General features: G+C 31.6%; 1 protein-coding gene across 1 annotated transcript in view; it reads left to right on the top strand.

Moving 5' to 3' along the window:
- Window positions 1-4081: 4081 nt before the first annotated feature.
- Window positions 4082-17204, top strand: part of LOC114331893 (facilitated trehalose transporter Tret1-like) — a 29942-nt gene continuing 16819 nt past the window's right edge. The window contains exon 1 of the mRNA XM_028281580.2: window positions 4082-4207. Within this exon, the coding sequence (XP_028137381.2) occupies window positions 4162-4207 (46 nt within the window). The 5' untranslated portion in view covers window positions 4082-4161. The remainder of the gene's footprint in view (window positions 4208-17204) is intronic.

Genomic DNA, 17204 nt, shown 5'->3' with positions numbered 1-17204 from the left:
GATTTATATACATGTAATAGTGTATTTTGATCTGCTCCCCAGTTTTTGTTGGAAATAGTTTTCATAAAATTTAATCCAGCTCGGCATGATTTTTTAAGTTCTTCTGTATGTTTTTTCCATGATAAGTTTTGGTGGAAAACCATACCTAAAAATCGGACATTATTTGTGAAACTGAGGGTTTGGTTATGTAGCTTCAGATGTGGAGTTCGAATGTTATGTTTTCGTGTGAATAGAATACATTTAGTTTTTGTCGGTGAGAATTGTAATCCGATAGACCTAGACCATGATTCTAACTGATTGATTGTTTGTTGTAAATGTTTTTGTATAGATGTAGAGTTTTTTCCTTTGGCAAATAAAACTAAGTCATCAGCGTATAGTCTTCCTTTGACAATCGGTGAGCATTGTTGAAGTTTTATGGCTTTTTTATCTTTGAATGGCATTGTTGAAGTTTTTATTAGGAAAAGGGTTGAGCTTATAACTGATCCTTGTGGTACTCCGTTCTCTTGAACTTTTTTATCTGAGTTAACGTTGTCTGATCGGACTATGAAGCTGCGAGATTGAAGAAAATTTGATATGAATTTTAATATATTTCGTCTGATATTCCAATTATGCAATTTCATTATGATATTAAATGGCCACACAGTATCGTAAGCTTTATTAATATCAAAGAAGACTGCGATACAATCTTGCTCATTTGCAAATGCTTCATTATGCCTGACTCTAATTCTATTAAGTTGTCTACAGTGGATCGATTTTGCCTAAATCCGCTTTGTTGTGGGATAAGGAGTTTTTGTTGTTCATAAATACCATCTCAGTCTTTTGCTTCGGATTGCTTCGGTATTGAGAGGTATTGCTTCGGACCAGGTTGAAGGTAAAACCTGATTACTCCAAATTAAATTATAAAGGTCTAATAATAAATTTTTCCCGTTGCCTGGAAGATGTAGTAGAAATGCTAGGGTGATACCGTCTGGTCCCGGGTTTGAATCTTTGGAAGAGTTTAAGGCTTCAGCAAGTTCTATTAAGAAAAAAGGAACGTTAGGGTTGTGAATCTTCTGTTCGTCGAATCCCAGTATGTTTTTTTCTACGTTGTTTTTATGCATTTTAAAATCGTCAGTGTAATTTTCATTACTGGAATTTAACTCGTATTGGTCTGTTAACATATCTACGATTTCTTTTCTATCACTAATTATTTTGTTATTTTTTGCTAGAAAAGGAATATTATATGGTTGGCTTTTACCAGAGATTTTCCTTAAGTTTCTCCAAACTGTACTTATTGTTGAAGAGGTATTTAGAGAGGAAATGAATTTTTTCCAGGATTCTTTTCTATTCTTTTTTAGAATATATATTGCCTCAGTTCGTCGTTTTTTGTATTCCGTTGTATTTTCGTCTGTTTTGTGACGCTTTAGTTTATTGAAAGCTTTCTTATACTCTCTTCTAGCTTGGCTGCATTCAGGTGTCCACCATGGAAGAGGCTTATGTTTCTTTAAGATTTTTGTTTTTCCTACATATGTCACTGCGGTTGCTGTGATGGTTTGTAAAAATGTACTTAAAAATTTGTCTATGTCGTTGGTTTGGTTAATGTCCTGTTCGATTTGTTTGGTAAAGTTAGTCCAATCAGCATTTTTAATATTCCACTTTGAGATAGACGACTCACTATTTATTGTGTTCTGATGTGTAAAGAAATTATAATGGGCTAGTGGTCACTACCATATAAGTAGGGTAGTACGTCCCATGTTAACGTGGTGGACAGAATTGGGTCACAAAAAGAAATGTCAATTGATGTTGTGCCATTTTGGATGTTGAATCTGGTTGGTCTTCCGTCGTTAAGTAGATTCAGATTTTGGGATGTTATAATGTCTTCTATAATACGGCCTTTTGGGTTGAGTTTTATGGAGCCCCACATCGGATTGTGGCAGTTAAGATCTCGGACGATAATTCTAGGTGAAGGAATTTGTTCCAAAATAGCTGTTAAATCTTCTTGGGATATGGTTTGATTTGGTGGAATATACATATTACATATATAAATCTTTTGAGGTATATTTATTGCGATAGTTATTAATTCAATATTATTTGAAGTCACTTTTACTGTGTGCTCGTGAATTTTTCATCTACGTAAATTGCTACTCCTCCACTGGCAATATTTTGGTTTAATCTGTTGTTGTAGAAACATGAATAATTATTACCAAAGTTATAAACGTGGCTTGAATTTTTGAAATTTGTTTCCTGTAGGCGGATAATAGATGGGTGTGTTTCAGAGATAATATGTTTAAATTTTTCGAAATGGGTATAGAACCCATTTGAGTTCCATTGAAGTAGAGAAGTGAATTTAATTATTCTTTAGAGGAGTTTATAGATGAGCCGGAGTCTTCTCCCGACAATGAAGTTTTTACTGCAGTTGGTAAACCTATGTGTTTGCCAATTTTTCTTATTAATTTGGTGCTTTTGGTTTTCATTCTTTTGTCGGTATAATATGGATGCAATTCTGTTAGAAACTTTATAAGTGCATGAGAGTCTTCTGAGTATAAGTTTGTTATGCTGATTATATCTTTTGCTAGTTGTATATTTTCGAATAGATCCACTACTTGATCGAAGCTTGATAATTGTATTTCGCTTTCTAGATATTCTCTAACTGGTTCTAGAAATGCTTGAAGATTTGTTATCTCATATGTTAAATTTTTGTCGTCAGTTTAGTTTTTTTTTCTTTAATTGAAGTTTAGGTTTTTCGAATTCATCTTCGGCGGGTGCCGATGTTGCATCTTCTAAGGTTCTTTTTCCTGCTGCTTTGTCCGAAGTTATCTGGGGTTTGTGAGTATTCATATGTGTATTTTTGTTTAGAGGTAAGTGTTGACTTGTTTCAGGTGAAGTTGATTTTTGTTTTTGGATATTATAGGATGACTCAGACGATGTAGGTGTTGCGATTGTAGTGTTGACTGAAGACGTGGTTAAATGTATGGATGTATTTTGTAGTGACAGTTCTTGGGTTGGGTTGGCTACTGTTTGCGATGTGGTTTGAGAAGACGTACTAAGTGTGGAAGGAGTGGTATTTGAAATTGTGGGAGTATTTTGTCGATTATCTTGTTGAGTATGATTTATTGATGAATTTTGTTTCATCTCTGTTTGCACTGCATTATCATTGCAAGGATGGTTATGAGATGAAATATTTGGACAATTAGCTGCCTGGTGTCCAGTTAATTTGTATTTGAGACATGTATCGTTTTGGGCTATAAATATGCGGTATGATGTTTGTTCCAACTCAAGTAATACAAAATTGTCTGGCAAAGGTGAAATGAAAATTTGTCGCCGGAAGCTTAGAATATAATTGAAGGCAGGATTGGTTGCTCCTATTCGTAGGTATGATATGTATATTTGAGAGAGGATTTAGACCTAGTTTTATTAATTCGTTTTTAATTAAGTTGGAAGGTATACTTGGACATACACCGGACAGAATTAGGCGGACTGATGGAGTTATTAACCTTCTTGCTTCTGCTATATTTCCATTTACTTTTATATTCTTTCTGCTATGAAATTATATACTAAGTTTTTAGGTGGTAGATATAACAATAGATACACAAATAATAAATTTTATCTACTTACAATTAAACTATTCCGTATACAAATCATTTTCACTAGTAGTTTTTACTTTAATTACTTTTAAATATGTTTTAGTAATTACTATTTAACAAGCTCGATACCCAAAAACACTGACTTGTTTATCAGTCGCTGTCTGAACATCGAATTTTTTTTTTAGTTTGAATACATCAGTTTATTGAGTGGTAGTATTGATCTTAAACAATAATGACACAAAATTCACAACTCGCCCAGTATATTATTAAATAATGAGCACATTGTTACATGGTCATTTTGTTATTCCCCATTGGGACCTTTTTATGAAGTGAAAGTACGTGCAATATCCCATGACCCACTCTGTATAAATTATGATATAATGTTCTCGTTTAAAAAATTATACCTCATAGGTTATCAACCCGTAAATAATATTGCATAATTTATAAACTAATTATTTGCTAACTTTGAATATAAAGCACTGAAATGACTGTAAAAAGTAAAAATTAATAATATGTTTATTTAAACAGTTTGTACTCGTAAAACTATAAGTCGCAAAACTCAATTGTTTCTTAAAATACTGGAAAGCGAAATTTAATTATGAAACGAAAATTTGATTTCTATCTCTACTTTTCTGCTATAAGTGGTAAGTGAAATTAAAGTAATATTCATTAATTCTTTCATTGAGCATTATATTTCCCAGGGGTTTTAGCTACTGTCATGACGTTCAAAATCCTATTCTTGGTAAGGTACTATTACTACTCCTCTGCCATTTATAGCTTGCTGTGTGTCCTTGCTGCTCTGGTGACTCTTTTCTGCCCTTGCTCTGAATTTTCCAGACTTTCACGTTCATTGTCCTTATATCTTCCTCTACATCATCCAGCTATCTTATTCTTGGTCTTCCTCTACACTTGGGCTATAGTGGTGTCCATTAGTTATCTTTCCCAACATATCTGATTGTGGGCGTCTCTGTATAATATATGCCCTATCCATTCTAAGCAAAGATATTTTATGTATCTGACTATATTTTCTCTGTTTAAGTCTTCTTCAATTTCGGCATTTGTTTTTATTCTTATTTCTCCCTCTCTTGTCACATTATGACCAGTACTGTTCTTATTATTTTTCCTTTAAATTTTAGAAGAATATCTTCTTCTTTCTTGTTAATGGTCGTTATTTCCATCCCATATATAACAGGTTTTATTAAGGTCTTATATAAGTTCATCTTTGTTCTCTTACTTAGATTCTTGCTTCTCACCAGATTTCTATTCATTCCATATGTTTTTTGACTTTCAGAATCCTTTCTTCTGTTCTCTATGTTCCGGTTTTCTCTATTGTTACTCCCAAGTATCTAAAAGTAGATACAGCTCCAAATTTTGGGGTCTGTGTTATAAGATATTTCTCAGTTGTTTTGTCGTCCTTCCCTATCGTCACGTATTTTGTTTTCTGCTGGTTTATGTCTAGCCCTATTCGCTTCTCTTCATTATCAAATTTTTCAACTGCTTTAAAAACTGTCATCTTAGTCTTTGCTATGATAACTTGATAATTTGCATATGCTACCAGTTGAAGTTGATCTGTAATAATGTTTTTGTTTCAAAAGTTTGTCGTCCTTATTATTAATTCCAATATCAGTTTAAAATAGTGTCGGTGAGACAGAGTCACCTTGCTTCACGCCTTCGTTTAAATTCATTTCCTTAGAAGTTGAAACTGATCATTGTTGTGGTATTGTTTAAGCTCACTGCTAGCATATTTCTTATTATTTCTGAGACTTCAATATTCTCTAGGTCCTCCACAATTTTCGTTCCATTGATTGTGTCAAAACGGTTTTTGAAATCTATGAATATTAGGTGCATTTTTCTGTTGTATTCTCTCGATTTTTGAATTATTTGCTCCACTGTATGTATGAAATTAGTTGTCATTCTTCCCGGTCTGAACCCGTTTTGGTATTCTCCTACTTCTGGTATTCCTTCAGCGCATAATTTAAGTCTCATGTTTAGTATGTTTGCTACAATTTGATATGCGGTGTTTAATAAAGTCATTGCTCTGTAATTTTGGTATTCCTCCCGATCTCCTTTTTTATACAGGGTATAAAGAAACTCTACCGACAAACAAAGACAGGAGATTCCTCAGATATTTTTAAGACAATTTACCCCAATTCACTTAGTCCGAAAATGCTTCGTAAGGGAGCTAGAACTCTTTGAAGAAAACGTCATGAAATTAATTTTTCTTAAATACCTCCAGAACTATTTAGAAAAACTAAAATTGGTATGCATATTTACTTTTCAGAGATGAATCGATTCCATCTATTGCAAATTTCTAGTACTGGTCATAGGCGTCCGCTTTGGGTAGAGCAACGGGTATTTTATCGCATAACTTTTTTGTCCCTAACTTTTATGCATTTTTGACACCGGATTATTAAATTGTGAGGTATTCTAGTACTAAAAGGTACTCTTGATTTAAGTCGGTAGGACACACCGTTTTCTAGAAAAATCGATTTGAATGTTTTTCGTTTTTGAAATTTGAAAAAAAAATTGAAAGATCTTTTCAACAAAAAACGAAGTATTTTACCAACATAAAGTAAGAGTAACTTTTAATACTCGAATACCTCATAATTTAATAATATAGTGTCAAAAATGCTCAAAAATTCAAGACAAAATTTATGCTATAAAATAACTGTACACCTAATGTTGTTCTGAAGCTATTTCCTTGTGGCATTTTTATAATTACGTATTTTTTATGGGAAATAAGCCACAATTTTACTAAAAAATGAATTTATTAACGTTTCGAAGCCCAAATCGGGTTTCGTTGTCAAAATACAAAATACTATTAAAATAAAACAAACATGTTGTTGCTAAGTAAAAAAATTCTTGTAATAATTTATTTAATCTGACTCATTTATATTGACAATTCAGACGTATATTATACATTTTAAAGTAGAAGACTTTAAAATGATATCGCCAATATTTATGAGTTGCCTTCCTGGGACGACTTTACTAAAAGATAGTTCATTCGATTACATGAAATCAATCCCAACTCAAGAATATCCGTCGCAAAAAAAATCATGGCATGTGATCTGTCTTTAAAAAGACAACCAAAAAATGCAACGATGACAGTAAAATTCTCGCGTTAGAGATTCCATAGTAAATCACGAGGGAAAACCAATAACATATAATAAAACCAATAAAATCAATAACATATCGAGTTAGTACAAATTTTATATTTTAGTATTACTTATTGTATATCTATGTAATATTAATATTATTTATAATTTAAACATATTAAAGTCAGAATTTGGTATTAGTTTTTTGAAGGTAGATTAAATGTAAGACCAAATACTTACGATGTCGGGATAGTATCACGAGGTTTTTTCCTGGTTTTCCCTCGTGATTTACTATGGAATCTCTAACGCGAGAATTTTACTGTCATCGTTGCATTTGGTTGTCTTTTTAAAGACAGATCACATGCTATGATCTTTTTTTGCGACGGATGTTCTTGTTGGGATTGATTTCATGTAATCGAATGAACTATCTTTTAGTAAAGTCGTCCCAGGAACGCAACTCATAAATATTGGCAATATCATTTTAAAGTCTTCTACTTTAAAATGTATAATATACGTCAGAATTGCCAATATAAATGAGTCTGATTAAATAAATTATTAGAAGAATTTTTTTACTTAGCAACAACATGTTTGTTTTATTTTAATAGTATTTTGTATTTTGACAACGAAACCCGATTTGGGCCTCGAAACGTTAATAAATTCATTTTTTAGTAAAATTGTGGCTTATTTCCCATAAAAAATACGTAACTGTTGACCTACCCAAAAGGGAAGCCTATGACTGGTACTAGAAATTCGCAATTAATGAAATCGATTTATCTCTGGAATATAAATAAATGTACCAGTTTTCGTCTTTCTAAACAGTTTTTTTTTAATTTTTTTTAATTCAAAAAGCGAAAAATTTTCAAATCGATTTTTCTAGGAAAAGGTGTGTCCTACCGATTTAAAACATAAGTACCTTTTAGTACTAGAATACTTCACAATTTAATAATCCAGTGTCAGAAATGCATAAAAGTTAAAGATAAAAAAGTTATGCGATAAAATAACCGTTACCCTACCCAAAACGGACGCCTATGATCGGTACTAGAAATTTGCAATTAATGGATTAGATTTATATCCTGAAAGTAAATACGCGCACCAATTTTTGGTTTTCTAAATAGAAGAGTTCTGGAGGTAATTAAGAAAAACTAATTACAAGACGCCATCTTCAAAGAGCTCTAGCTCCCTTAGGAAGCGTTTTCGGACTAAGTGAATTAAGTTAAATTATCTTAAAATTATCTGAAGAATCTCCTGCCTTTGTTTGTCGGTAGAGTTTCTGGACACCCTGTATATAGGTACTGTTATACCTGTGTTCCCATCGTCTGGTAATCCGTTTTTTGTCCATTTTTGTTGTGTTAGTGTTAGATGGTTTATTTCTTTATTTAATTATCTTTCTCCATATTTTATTAATTCCACTGCTATTGCATCGTCTCCTGCTGCTTTTCCGTTTCGGTGGTTTTTAATTTCATTTTGTATAGTTTCTACTATACTATATACAGGGTGTCCAGAAACTCTACCGACAAACAAAGACAGGAAATTTCTCAGATAATTTTATGACAATTTAACCCAATTCACCTAGTCCGAAAATGCTTCCTAAGGGAGCTAGAGCTCTTTGAAGATGGAGCCATGTAATTAGATTTTCTTAAATACCTCCAGAACGCTTCTATTTAGAAAAACGAAAATTGGTATATATATTTACTTTCCTGAAATGAATCGATTCCATCCATTGCGAATTTCTAGTACCGGTCATAGGCGTACGTTTTGGGTAGGGCAACGGTTATTTTATTGCATAACTTTTTTGTCTTCAACTTTTAAGCATTTTTGATACTGGACTATTAAATTGTGAGGTACTCTAGTACTAAAAGGTACTCTTACTTTAAGTCGATAGGATACACCGTTTTCTAGAAAAATCGATTTGAAAGTTTTAAGTTTTGGGAATTTGAAAAAAAAGTTAAAAAAAAAATTTTAAAAAACCGATATATTTTACCAACTTAAAGCAAGATTAACTTTTAGTACTCGAATATCTCATAATTGAATATTGTACTGTCAAAAATACTTAAAAATTAAAGACAATAAAGTCATGCTATAAAATAACTGTTGACCTACCCAAAACGGACGCCTATGACCGGTACTAGAAATTCGTCATTAATGAAATCGATTAATCTCTGGAACATAAATAAATGTACCAGTTTTCATCTTTCTAAATAGTTTTTTTTTAATCTTTTTTTTTTTAAATTCAAGGAACGAAAAATTTTCAAATCGATTTTTCTAGAAAACGGTGTATCCTATCGACTTACACTAAGAGTACCTTTTAGTACTAGAATAACTCACAAAAAAATAATTCAGAGTCAAAAATGATTAAAAATTAAAGACAAAAAAGTTAGGCAATAAAATACCCGTTGCCCTACCCAAAACGGACGCCTATGACCTGTACTAGAAATCCGCAATGGATGGAATCGATTCATTTCTGGAAAGTAGATATGTATACCAATTTTCGTTTTTCTAAATAGAAGCGTTCTGGAGGTATTTAATAAGAACTAATTACATGACGCCATCTTCAAAGAGCTCTAGCTCCCATTTTCGGACTAGGTGAATTGGGTTAAATTATCTTAAATTTATCTGAGGAATCTCCTGTCTGCGTTTGTCGGTAGAGTTTCTGGACACCCTGTATTTCTTTGAATAGTTTTGTATAATTTCTTCTATAGGAATTTCTACTTCGTCGTTATCTTGTACTATTGGTCTTACTTCTTCATCGCAGTGGACTTTCTCCGTAGTGAATAGCATTTTATTATAATATTCTTCCCATATTATGATGATCTATTTGTCTTCAAACACGGTTTCTCCTTTTTGGTTCTTTAGTCCTCTTGTTTTAATATGGGAAGAATATTATAATAAAATGCTATTCACTACGGAGAAAGTCCACTGCGATGAAGAAGTAAGACCAATAGTACAAGATAACGACGAAGTAGAAATTCCTATAGAAGAAATTATACAAAATTATACAAAGAAATACAGGGTGTCCAGAAACTCTACCGACAAACGCAGACAGGAGATTCGTATTTTTTGTTGCTCTGACTTTTTTTGTAAAATTGTTTTATTTTATGATTTTTTCTGTCTTATTCGGTATCCTTCATCTTTTCATTTAACCAGTCATTTCTTTTTTATTCGTTGCGTTGACTTTGTTTCTCGCTAATTTGTATTCTTTCCTACTTTGTTCTGACCTGTTATTGATCCGTGTCCGAGAGGAAACTCCCCTCAACGGGAACCGAAATTAAAAAAAAAATTGTAACAAAAATATAATAGAATTTTTCGTTTATTATAAATTAATAAATAAAAATAGTTTTTGTCCTTGTTGGATCGGTACTCACCGGAGGGACCGCAGACGTTCGGATATAATTAGCGTCTTTGCAAAGACAATGACGTCGACTTGGCAAAGTAACAAGACACTTACTCAACACACACACACACACACTACACATAACACTAGGTACCTAACTGCAAAAATTCACCGTACCTACCATGCCAATGGCCATTAGTTGTCGAGGCATTAGCTAAATAAAAAAAATATATTAGCTAACATGACACTTAAAATATCGAAACCAATAAACCCGCTACTTAATAAAATTGAGTGAACTTAGTGCATAAAAGTTAATTATTTCTGCCTTTTATGTAGTTTGGTTGGTATTTCATTGGAAGTTTCAAAAATTGTGTGAAATACAATCCTCTGTATACCTGTTTATGTACAATTATGTCGTAAAGTTAATAATAAACGATACAATTTAATCATTACTTCCGCCTCCACTATTTTTCCCCTTACTTCAGAAAATATTGATCGCATAAAAAAATTGTTTAAAAGAAATTGTAGAAAATTGCATTTCCAACAATTTGTGTTCCAACCATTTATGTCGAAAGGTTGAAAATGGCAGAGATATGCAACAACGGTTCTTCTTTAAAATCAATATAACGGATAACGCAATGGCGAATTCAGTCGCGATTTTAAATTTATACTGCTATTGACCACCGCTAAAGGATATAATTATAAAATTTGGGCAGCTCGGAAAAAAAATTATGTATTTCAAAAATTATGCTCCCCCAAACCTTTTTATTATTTTACCACTTAACTCAGAAAATATCTACCTTACAAAAAAACTGTAGAAAAGAAATGGTAGGAAATAATATTTGGAACAATTTTGGTTCCGACCATTTTTGTCGAAAAGTTGAAAATGGCGTAGATATTGAACAAAAGCAATTACTATAAAATCAATCCGGTCTTACGCTCGCGCCTTTACCTCATACGTACTACCATTAATATTGATTTATCAAAAAAATTACAGAAATTAAAATTGTGTAAAATTGAATTGTCTCTATTTTTGTATAGATACATTTTTCTCGTAAAACTAATAATAAACGAGATTATTTCATTCATAGGAGATTCTGACCAATAGAAAGCTACAGAATTCTAAATTAAACCGATAATTTTTGATAATTGCCCGTCGTCAAGTATATTACGTCAGATGCCCTTCGTTGCTACGAAAAAATACATTCAGTGACATTAATGAAAATTAATATTTTAAAAATTATAAAAGTGATGACTTTCAACCGTGAAATATTTATAAGAACTGTGTGTTTAATTGTACTAATTTGTACTTACATAAATAAATTACAATAAAATTTTGGTTTTAAACAGTTTTATTCATGAAATAATCGCAACAAATTGCACTCTATCTCTAAAATTAATATAGAATTTTTGCCCTCGTGACAATAATTTCACTCGCCTTCGGCTCGTGAAATTAAAACTGTCAAAGTGACACTCGGGAAAAATTCAATAATTTTAGAGCTTTTGTGCAATTACTACTGATAATTTATTAATCATGCTCTAAGTGTCAATATTTTCTCCCATAACTCGGAAAATATCGACCGCACGAAAAAAATTGTAATAAAAGATGACGTCTAACGCAACAGCAGAATTTAGTCGCAATTTTACTCCCCTAAAGTTTAAAAAAATTAATTTTGGGGCAACTCGGCATGCAAGGTTAGGCCTGTTATTCGTCTAAACCGACTGGACTATAATTTGTTAATAATGTACATCGTCATAGAAACATTGGGCATTTAACAGTAAGCAAAATAAATAAATTAAAGGCCAGTGGCAGCTTTCTTTATTTCTGCCTTTGGTTTGGAACCTTTCGTCACGTAATTAGTAAAGAGTAATGTAAATTACTAAGAATAATGTTGGCTATGCGTGTTGGGTAAATGCTTTGTTATTTAGTTAATACGCTTTTGCCACACGGGCGATTTTTTACGGCGCGATAATTTACGGCGCCCATTGGTTTGACTACCTCCTTCACCAATTTTAGATGAAATCATTTCATCTAAAATTGGTGGAGGAAGTAGTCATACCAATGGGCGTCGTAAATTATCGAGCAGTAAAAAATCGCCCGTGTAGCCAAAAGCCTTAAAAAGACTTCATTTTCTTTGCAAAGAGACGCTTATTGAATCCGAATATCTGCGGTCCCTCAGGTGAACCAGTGGTATTGAATATAATTTTATGAATAAACCTAGAGAACAGGTTGCAAATGAAGACCCTTCGTTTGAAGCGATTTTTTTATATCGTAGAAGGGCTAAAAGAGTCTTTACTCAGAATGGCTTCTCGATTCGCAATCGCAAATATGTAATTTAGTGAATAAAGGTATACCTTAGTGCTAAATATTTTCATATCTTTTAAATTTAGATCGTTAAAGATTCAATGATTGTATGTAATTAATTTGTTCATTCACTAATTACTTCGTCTGGCAGCCTATTAAGGTATATTGCCTTAAATTCAAAATAAAAATGTATACCATTTTTATTCAGTTGCAATGCGAAGCTAAAACCGCCTTAATTTTTACTTAGATTAGAGAGTGCAGCCAGCACTCTTATCGACGATTTCACCTCTTCTTAGAGGCTCTTCAGAGAATGCATAGGCTGCTTTCTCTGTCTGTTCTAGTCTTTCCTTAAATTCCTTCAATCCATCCAAAACAACATAAAGTCAATTAGATTATGCTGTCACATATTTTATTTCCCCCTTTTCCGTTATGAAATTTATTACATACTTTTTCATTTACATCTCATTTACTTCACTATCTGTATTCTTTAATTACTTTAAGTTTTCCTCAATTCCCCTCCCACTTTTAACAGACATAATTAATCAGTACAATAGTATGCTAATAAATTTAACACACTAACAAAATAGTCGCTTTCTGCATATACTGTTCATTTCACAATACTCGAACCCTCATCTTGTTAGGGAACCAACAGTACATCTCATGTAAAAAAAACTTCTTGCACGTCAGTCCATTAATTGTTTAGTATGTAGTATATTTCATGTTATTTAACTAAATTTAACTTTCATCTTGTCATTCGATGACGTCACACTTTGAACCATGAAATAGACCTACAATAAATCTATAAAATCCATAAGTTCTTCTGGAATAGAGTGTTGCTAATTGATACTTTACAATAGATGATAATACTTAAATAAATTAAATTTGCATTTTCAGATTTTTATTAACAACCTTTACATTTTACTAAAAATCCAAAATCAAACCACACTTTTTAAGCTTTAACCAAAAATTGGCTTTATCTTGTCATGTCATGTCACTCTTGTCATGTCATGTCACTCTTGTCATATTGAATGTCCATTTCCTATTTTCTCAGTTGGTCTGTGTCCATTGAACTGACAAGTACCTAGCATTTTCAAGCAGGGAAGCATGTTGTCCTTTAGGCGTGTATTCTATTATATCTAACAACATCGACTTGTAGTCAACATATTCTAACAACATATTATAATATGTAAACCATATAATACTGTGGGGTTACCATTTTAAATAGTGTGCTAGTTTCAAACTACTCTGCAGAATGTAAGTATTCCCAAATGTTTTTTCTTTCTAACAGTCACAATTTTAACTTTTTTGCTTTAATCTAACGTGGAAATACTTCATTATAGGCACTGAAGATGTTCTGACTTAGAACGAAAAACGTCTTGCAATCCATTTGGATAACTTTTTAGATAGTTTTAATAAACAATTTCATACCAGAATACAATTTGAAGTTTTTACTTCTGTATGAGTTTTTTAAACTCTGGTATACAGCCAACTATTGGGATTTTCCCATTGATTTTGTAATTAATTTAAATTAAAATACATTTTATTGCTTCCAGAAATCAGATAGGTACGTTTATTTAATAAATAATTATTGTTTTCCGCTTAAATTCAATGTTAAAGCTGTCTCTAAGCAAGCAGTCTGAACAGTGAATTTAAGCGAACAGCAATGTTTATTTGTGAAATAAACATCTTTACCTGTTTTCTGACAGCAGTAAAATTTATTTTGAATTATATTTATATTACTGAATAGATAATTGAATAGGTACCCTTTTAAATAATCTAACACACGACTATTATTCTCATTTAAAAAAATCATCGATTACGTCATCACGCTCAAATTAATAACGTCATTGGTATGATATACACGCCAAAAAGTAATAATTTAAAAATAAAAATCGACCTGTTTCTAAATTTATCTCCAAAATCGCCCATTCTCGAGAAAATGAATTTATTCCAACCTAAACGTCCTCACCGTATTACTATGTATTAAAGGATTACGATAATCGATTTGAATTCTGCACTTGTAGTGCAGTCATTGAAGGTTTTCACCTCCGATTTCGTTGAACCTTCATCAACTTTCATGAAAATTGGTGAGTAGTTAGATGATACCTCAAGGAACAAAGGTTATATGATGTCAACTTGCGCTTTTACCCTGTGGGTGGATGCCACCCCATCTCGGGGTGAAAATTATTTTATTAAAGATAATACCCCAAGTCGATAGAGGGACCAATTCTAAGCAAAATTTTTTATATAAAGTTATTAACATAGATCAACACTTTTTGAGTTATTAAAGGTCAAAGGTTTTATTTTTTCGCAAAAAAATGCATGTTTTAAAGCTATTTTTCACGTATAACTAAATAAATATAAGCTTTTGCAAAAAGTTAGTGTTACCAAAATTAAACATAATAAAAAATTTAATACACTGCTCACTAAAAGAACTAAACTAATGTTAATTAAAAGTGAGTTATGGGTAATTGAATGTATATTTTTTTCGACGAATACTCAAATCTAAGTATTCAAGCTTGAATAACGGGAAAACGATGCATTTTATAGAATATATCTGTTAAATACTTGTCAAAGCACTACAGAATACCTATCAAATAAGCACAAGGAGAAGTAAATAGCTTCAAAATTAAGCCAGTTATGTTGAAAATAAGAGAACGCTTTCGATTTTTTTAGGAAAAAGTGAAAAATAAAGCAAATGCTTTATATTTCATATAAAAATATGAAAAATTAAAATCTTTGATTTTTACACTAAAAAAAATTAGTTCGTAATAATGATTAACAGTGATTATTGAAATGTATTTCGTTGTAACAACAATTTAATTTGTTGTTTCAACGAACTTTTAGACATTGACGAATGTATTTGGTTATTGTCACAATGATTGAATAATAATTGTGAAAATAACTAGAGTACATTAATCAATAACACCCAATTTATTCAGCCAATAACTTAGTTTCGTATATTTAATAAACAATGTTAATTGTGGCAGCAACTCACTTTCGTACATGACAAGCAATTACCTTGGTTTATCGCGACAACGTACATATTTCATTAAAACAATGTAGAAATGTTGTTAATATAGAGTAATATATGATTATTGTATAGATGTGAACTGATTGTTGTGACAGCAAATGCATTAATCAATCTACTACTGCGTTTAATACCCACAATCAATGCGTTCATTGTGACAATAATCGTAGTTGTTGAGACAATAAATGTTTTGCTTGATCATTTGAAATGTAACGGGTTTTCCTTATTGTGATACCCCTAGCTTCTCTGTGTTTAAAAAAAGTTTAAAAAATAATTATTTGTTAAACAATGCTGTTACCTCTACCGAAGTGCCGAATAATAATTTCATTTCGTTTCCAAGTGTAGTCCGTAGTAGAAGGAAGTTTTCGTGTGTCTCTTATCGTGAAATATTTTGAAAATTTAAACGCAGAATAAAATATTACAGTATTATCGAGGGTCTGAAGTCCCTGAGAACTTCTATAATGATTATTTTAATAAGTCACAGGGGCGAAGAAGAGAAAATTTAGTATGATTTTTAATTTTTAATATACCATTCAAAAGAAACTTTTTGTTTCTTCTAAGGGAATTTCTGCCCTCGGTAATAATGTAATCTTTTATTCTGCGTTTAAATTTTTCAAAAATACTTATTAGTTTTCTCAGGATTCCAAAAAAAGTGAATACGTTTAAAAAAATTCGATAGAAATTTTGCACCTTCGCTCTCAAAAAGGATTAAAGTGTTATATATTTTTGGAATCACCATTTCAAACGCTTTTAAATAAGCTGTCACATGACGTACTTTCCCATTTAAAAAAAATCAAAGTTAGGCCTGTCACCTGAAGAGGAATCGTGTAAAGTTCGAAATATTGATGTTATAATATACTTTGATTATTTTAAAAATCGACCTGTCCGAGAGTTTTTCTTATGTGCTAAAAATAAATAAGTTAATAAGGGGGTGGGGGGAGTGTAACACTTATTCCAGTGCACTGTATAAGTGAAATCATATGAGAAATCACACAGTGTAAAGTCCATTAGGTTAAGGACAAAAAAGGGGATTTAAAAAATGATTATTACCAATTAATTAATATCATACATTGGGCTAATGCATTCAGTAATTATTAATATAAAATACGTTCATAGTAGGAATGAACTGATTGTAAGAATGAATAGAATTGCTTGTAAGAAAAACCGTATTTATTGTGGGAATGAACGGAATTAATTGTAACAATAAACGGAAATAATTGTAAAAATAAACGAAATACGTTAGGAGAAATAACACTGTTATTGACACAACAAATAGTCTTCGTCGGTCAATTAACGACGTTGTTGTTTCAATAAATAGTGTTCGTTGACTCAGTGAACAGAGTTCGTAATATCAGTAAATAGTGTTCGTTGACTCAGTGAACAGAGTTCGTAATAACAATAAAGTGATATTATGCTATACATAATGAATGTTCATCCATTCAATAAACGAAATACATTGGCTCAACTAACGAAAATAATGAATTGATGAACATCGCTTTGTTGTTCCAATAAAACCAAGAATTGGACAAATTTTAAGTATTGCGTTTGTTGCCTGAATTAACGTTTTTATTTATATTACGTACCTTTTTCGTTGAGTGTAATAATTCAAAAAGTTTTGATTTATTTTAATAACTTTATATAACAAATTTTGCTTAGAATTTGTCCGTCATCGAACTATGGGGTTATTCTTAATAAAATAATTTTCACCTACAAGAAGGGGTAGCGTCCACCCCCAGGGTAAAAGTGCACGTTGGCACCATGTCACCTTTATTCTTTGATGTGTCCTCTAAGCACTCACCAATTTTCATGCAAATTGATGCAGGTTCAACTAAATTGGAGGTAATAGTTTATATCCACCTTCAGTAACTGCACTATTTGA

This window comes from Diabrotica virgifera, chromosome 1 (genome assembly GCF_917563875.1).
Source record: "Diabrotica virgifera virgifera chromosome 1, PGI_DIABVI_V3a".
Taxonomy (NCBI): Eukaryota; Metazoa; Arthropoda; class Insecta; order Coleoptera; family Chrysomelidae; genus Diabrotica; species Diabrotica virgifera.
The sequence above is the reverse complement of the archived record's forward strand: the minus strand, read 5'-3'. Positions and strand labels throughout refer to the sequence as shown.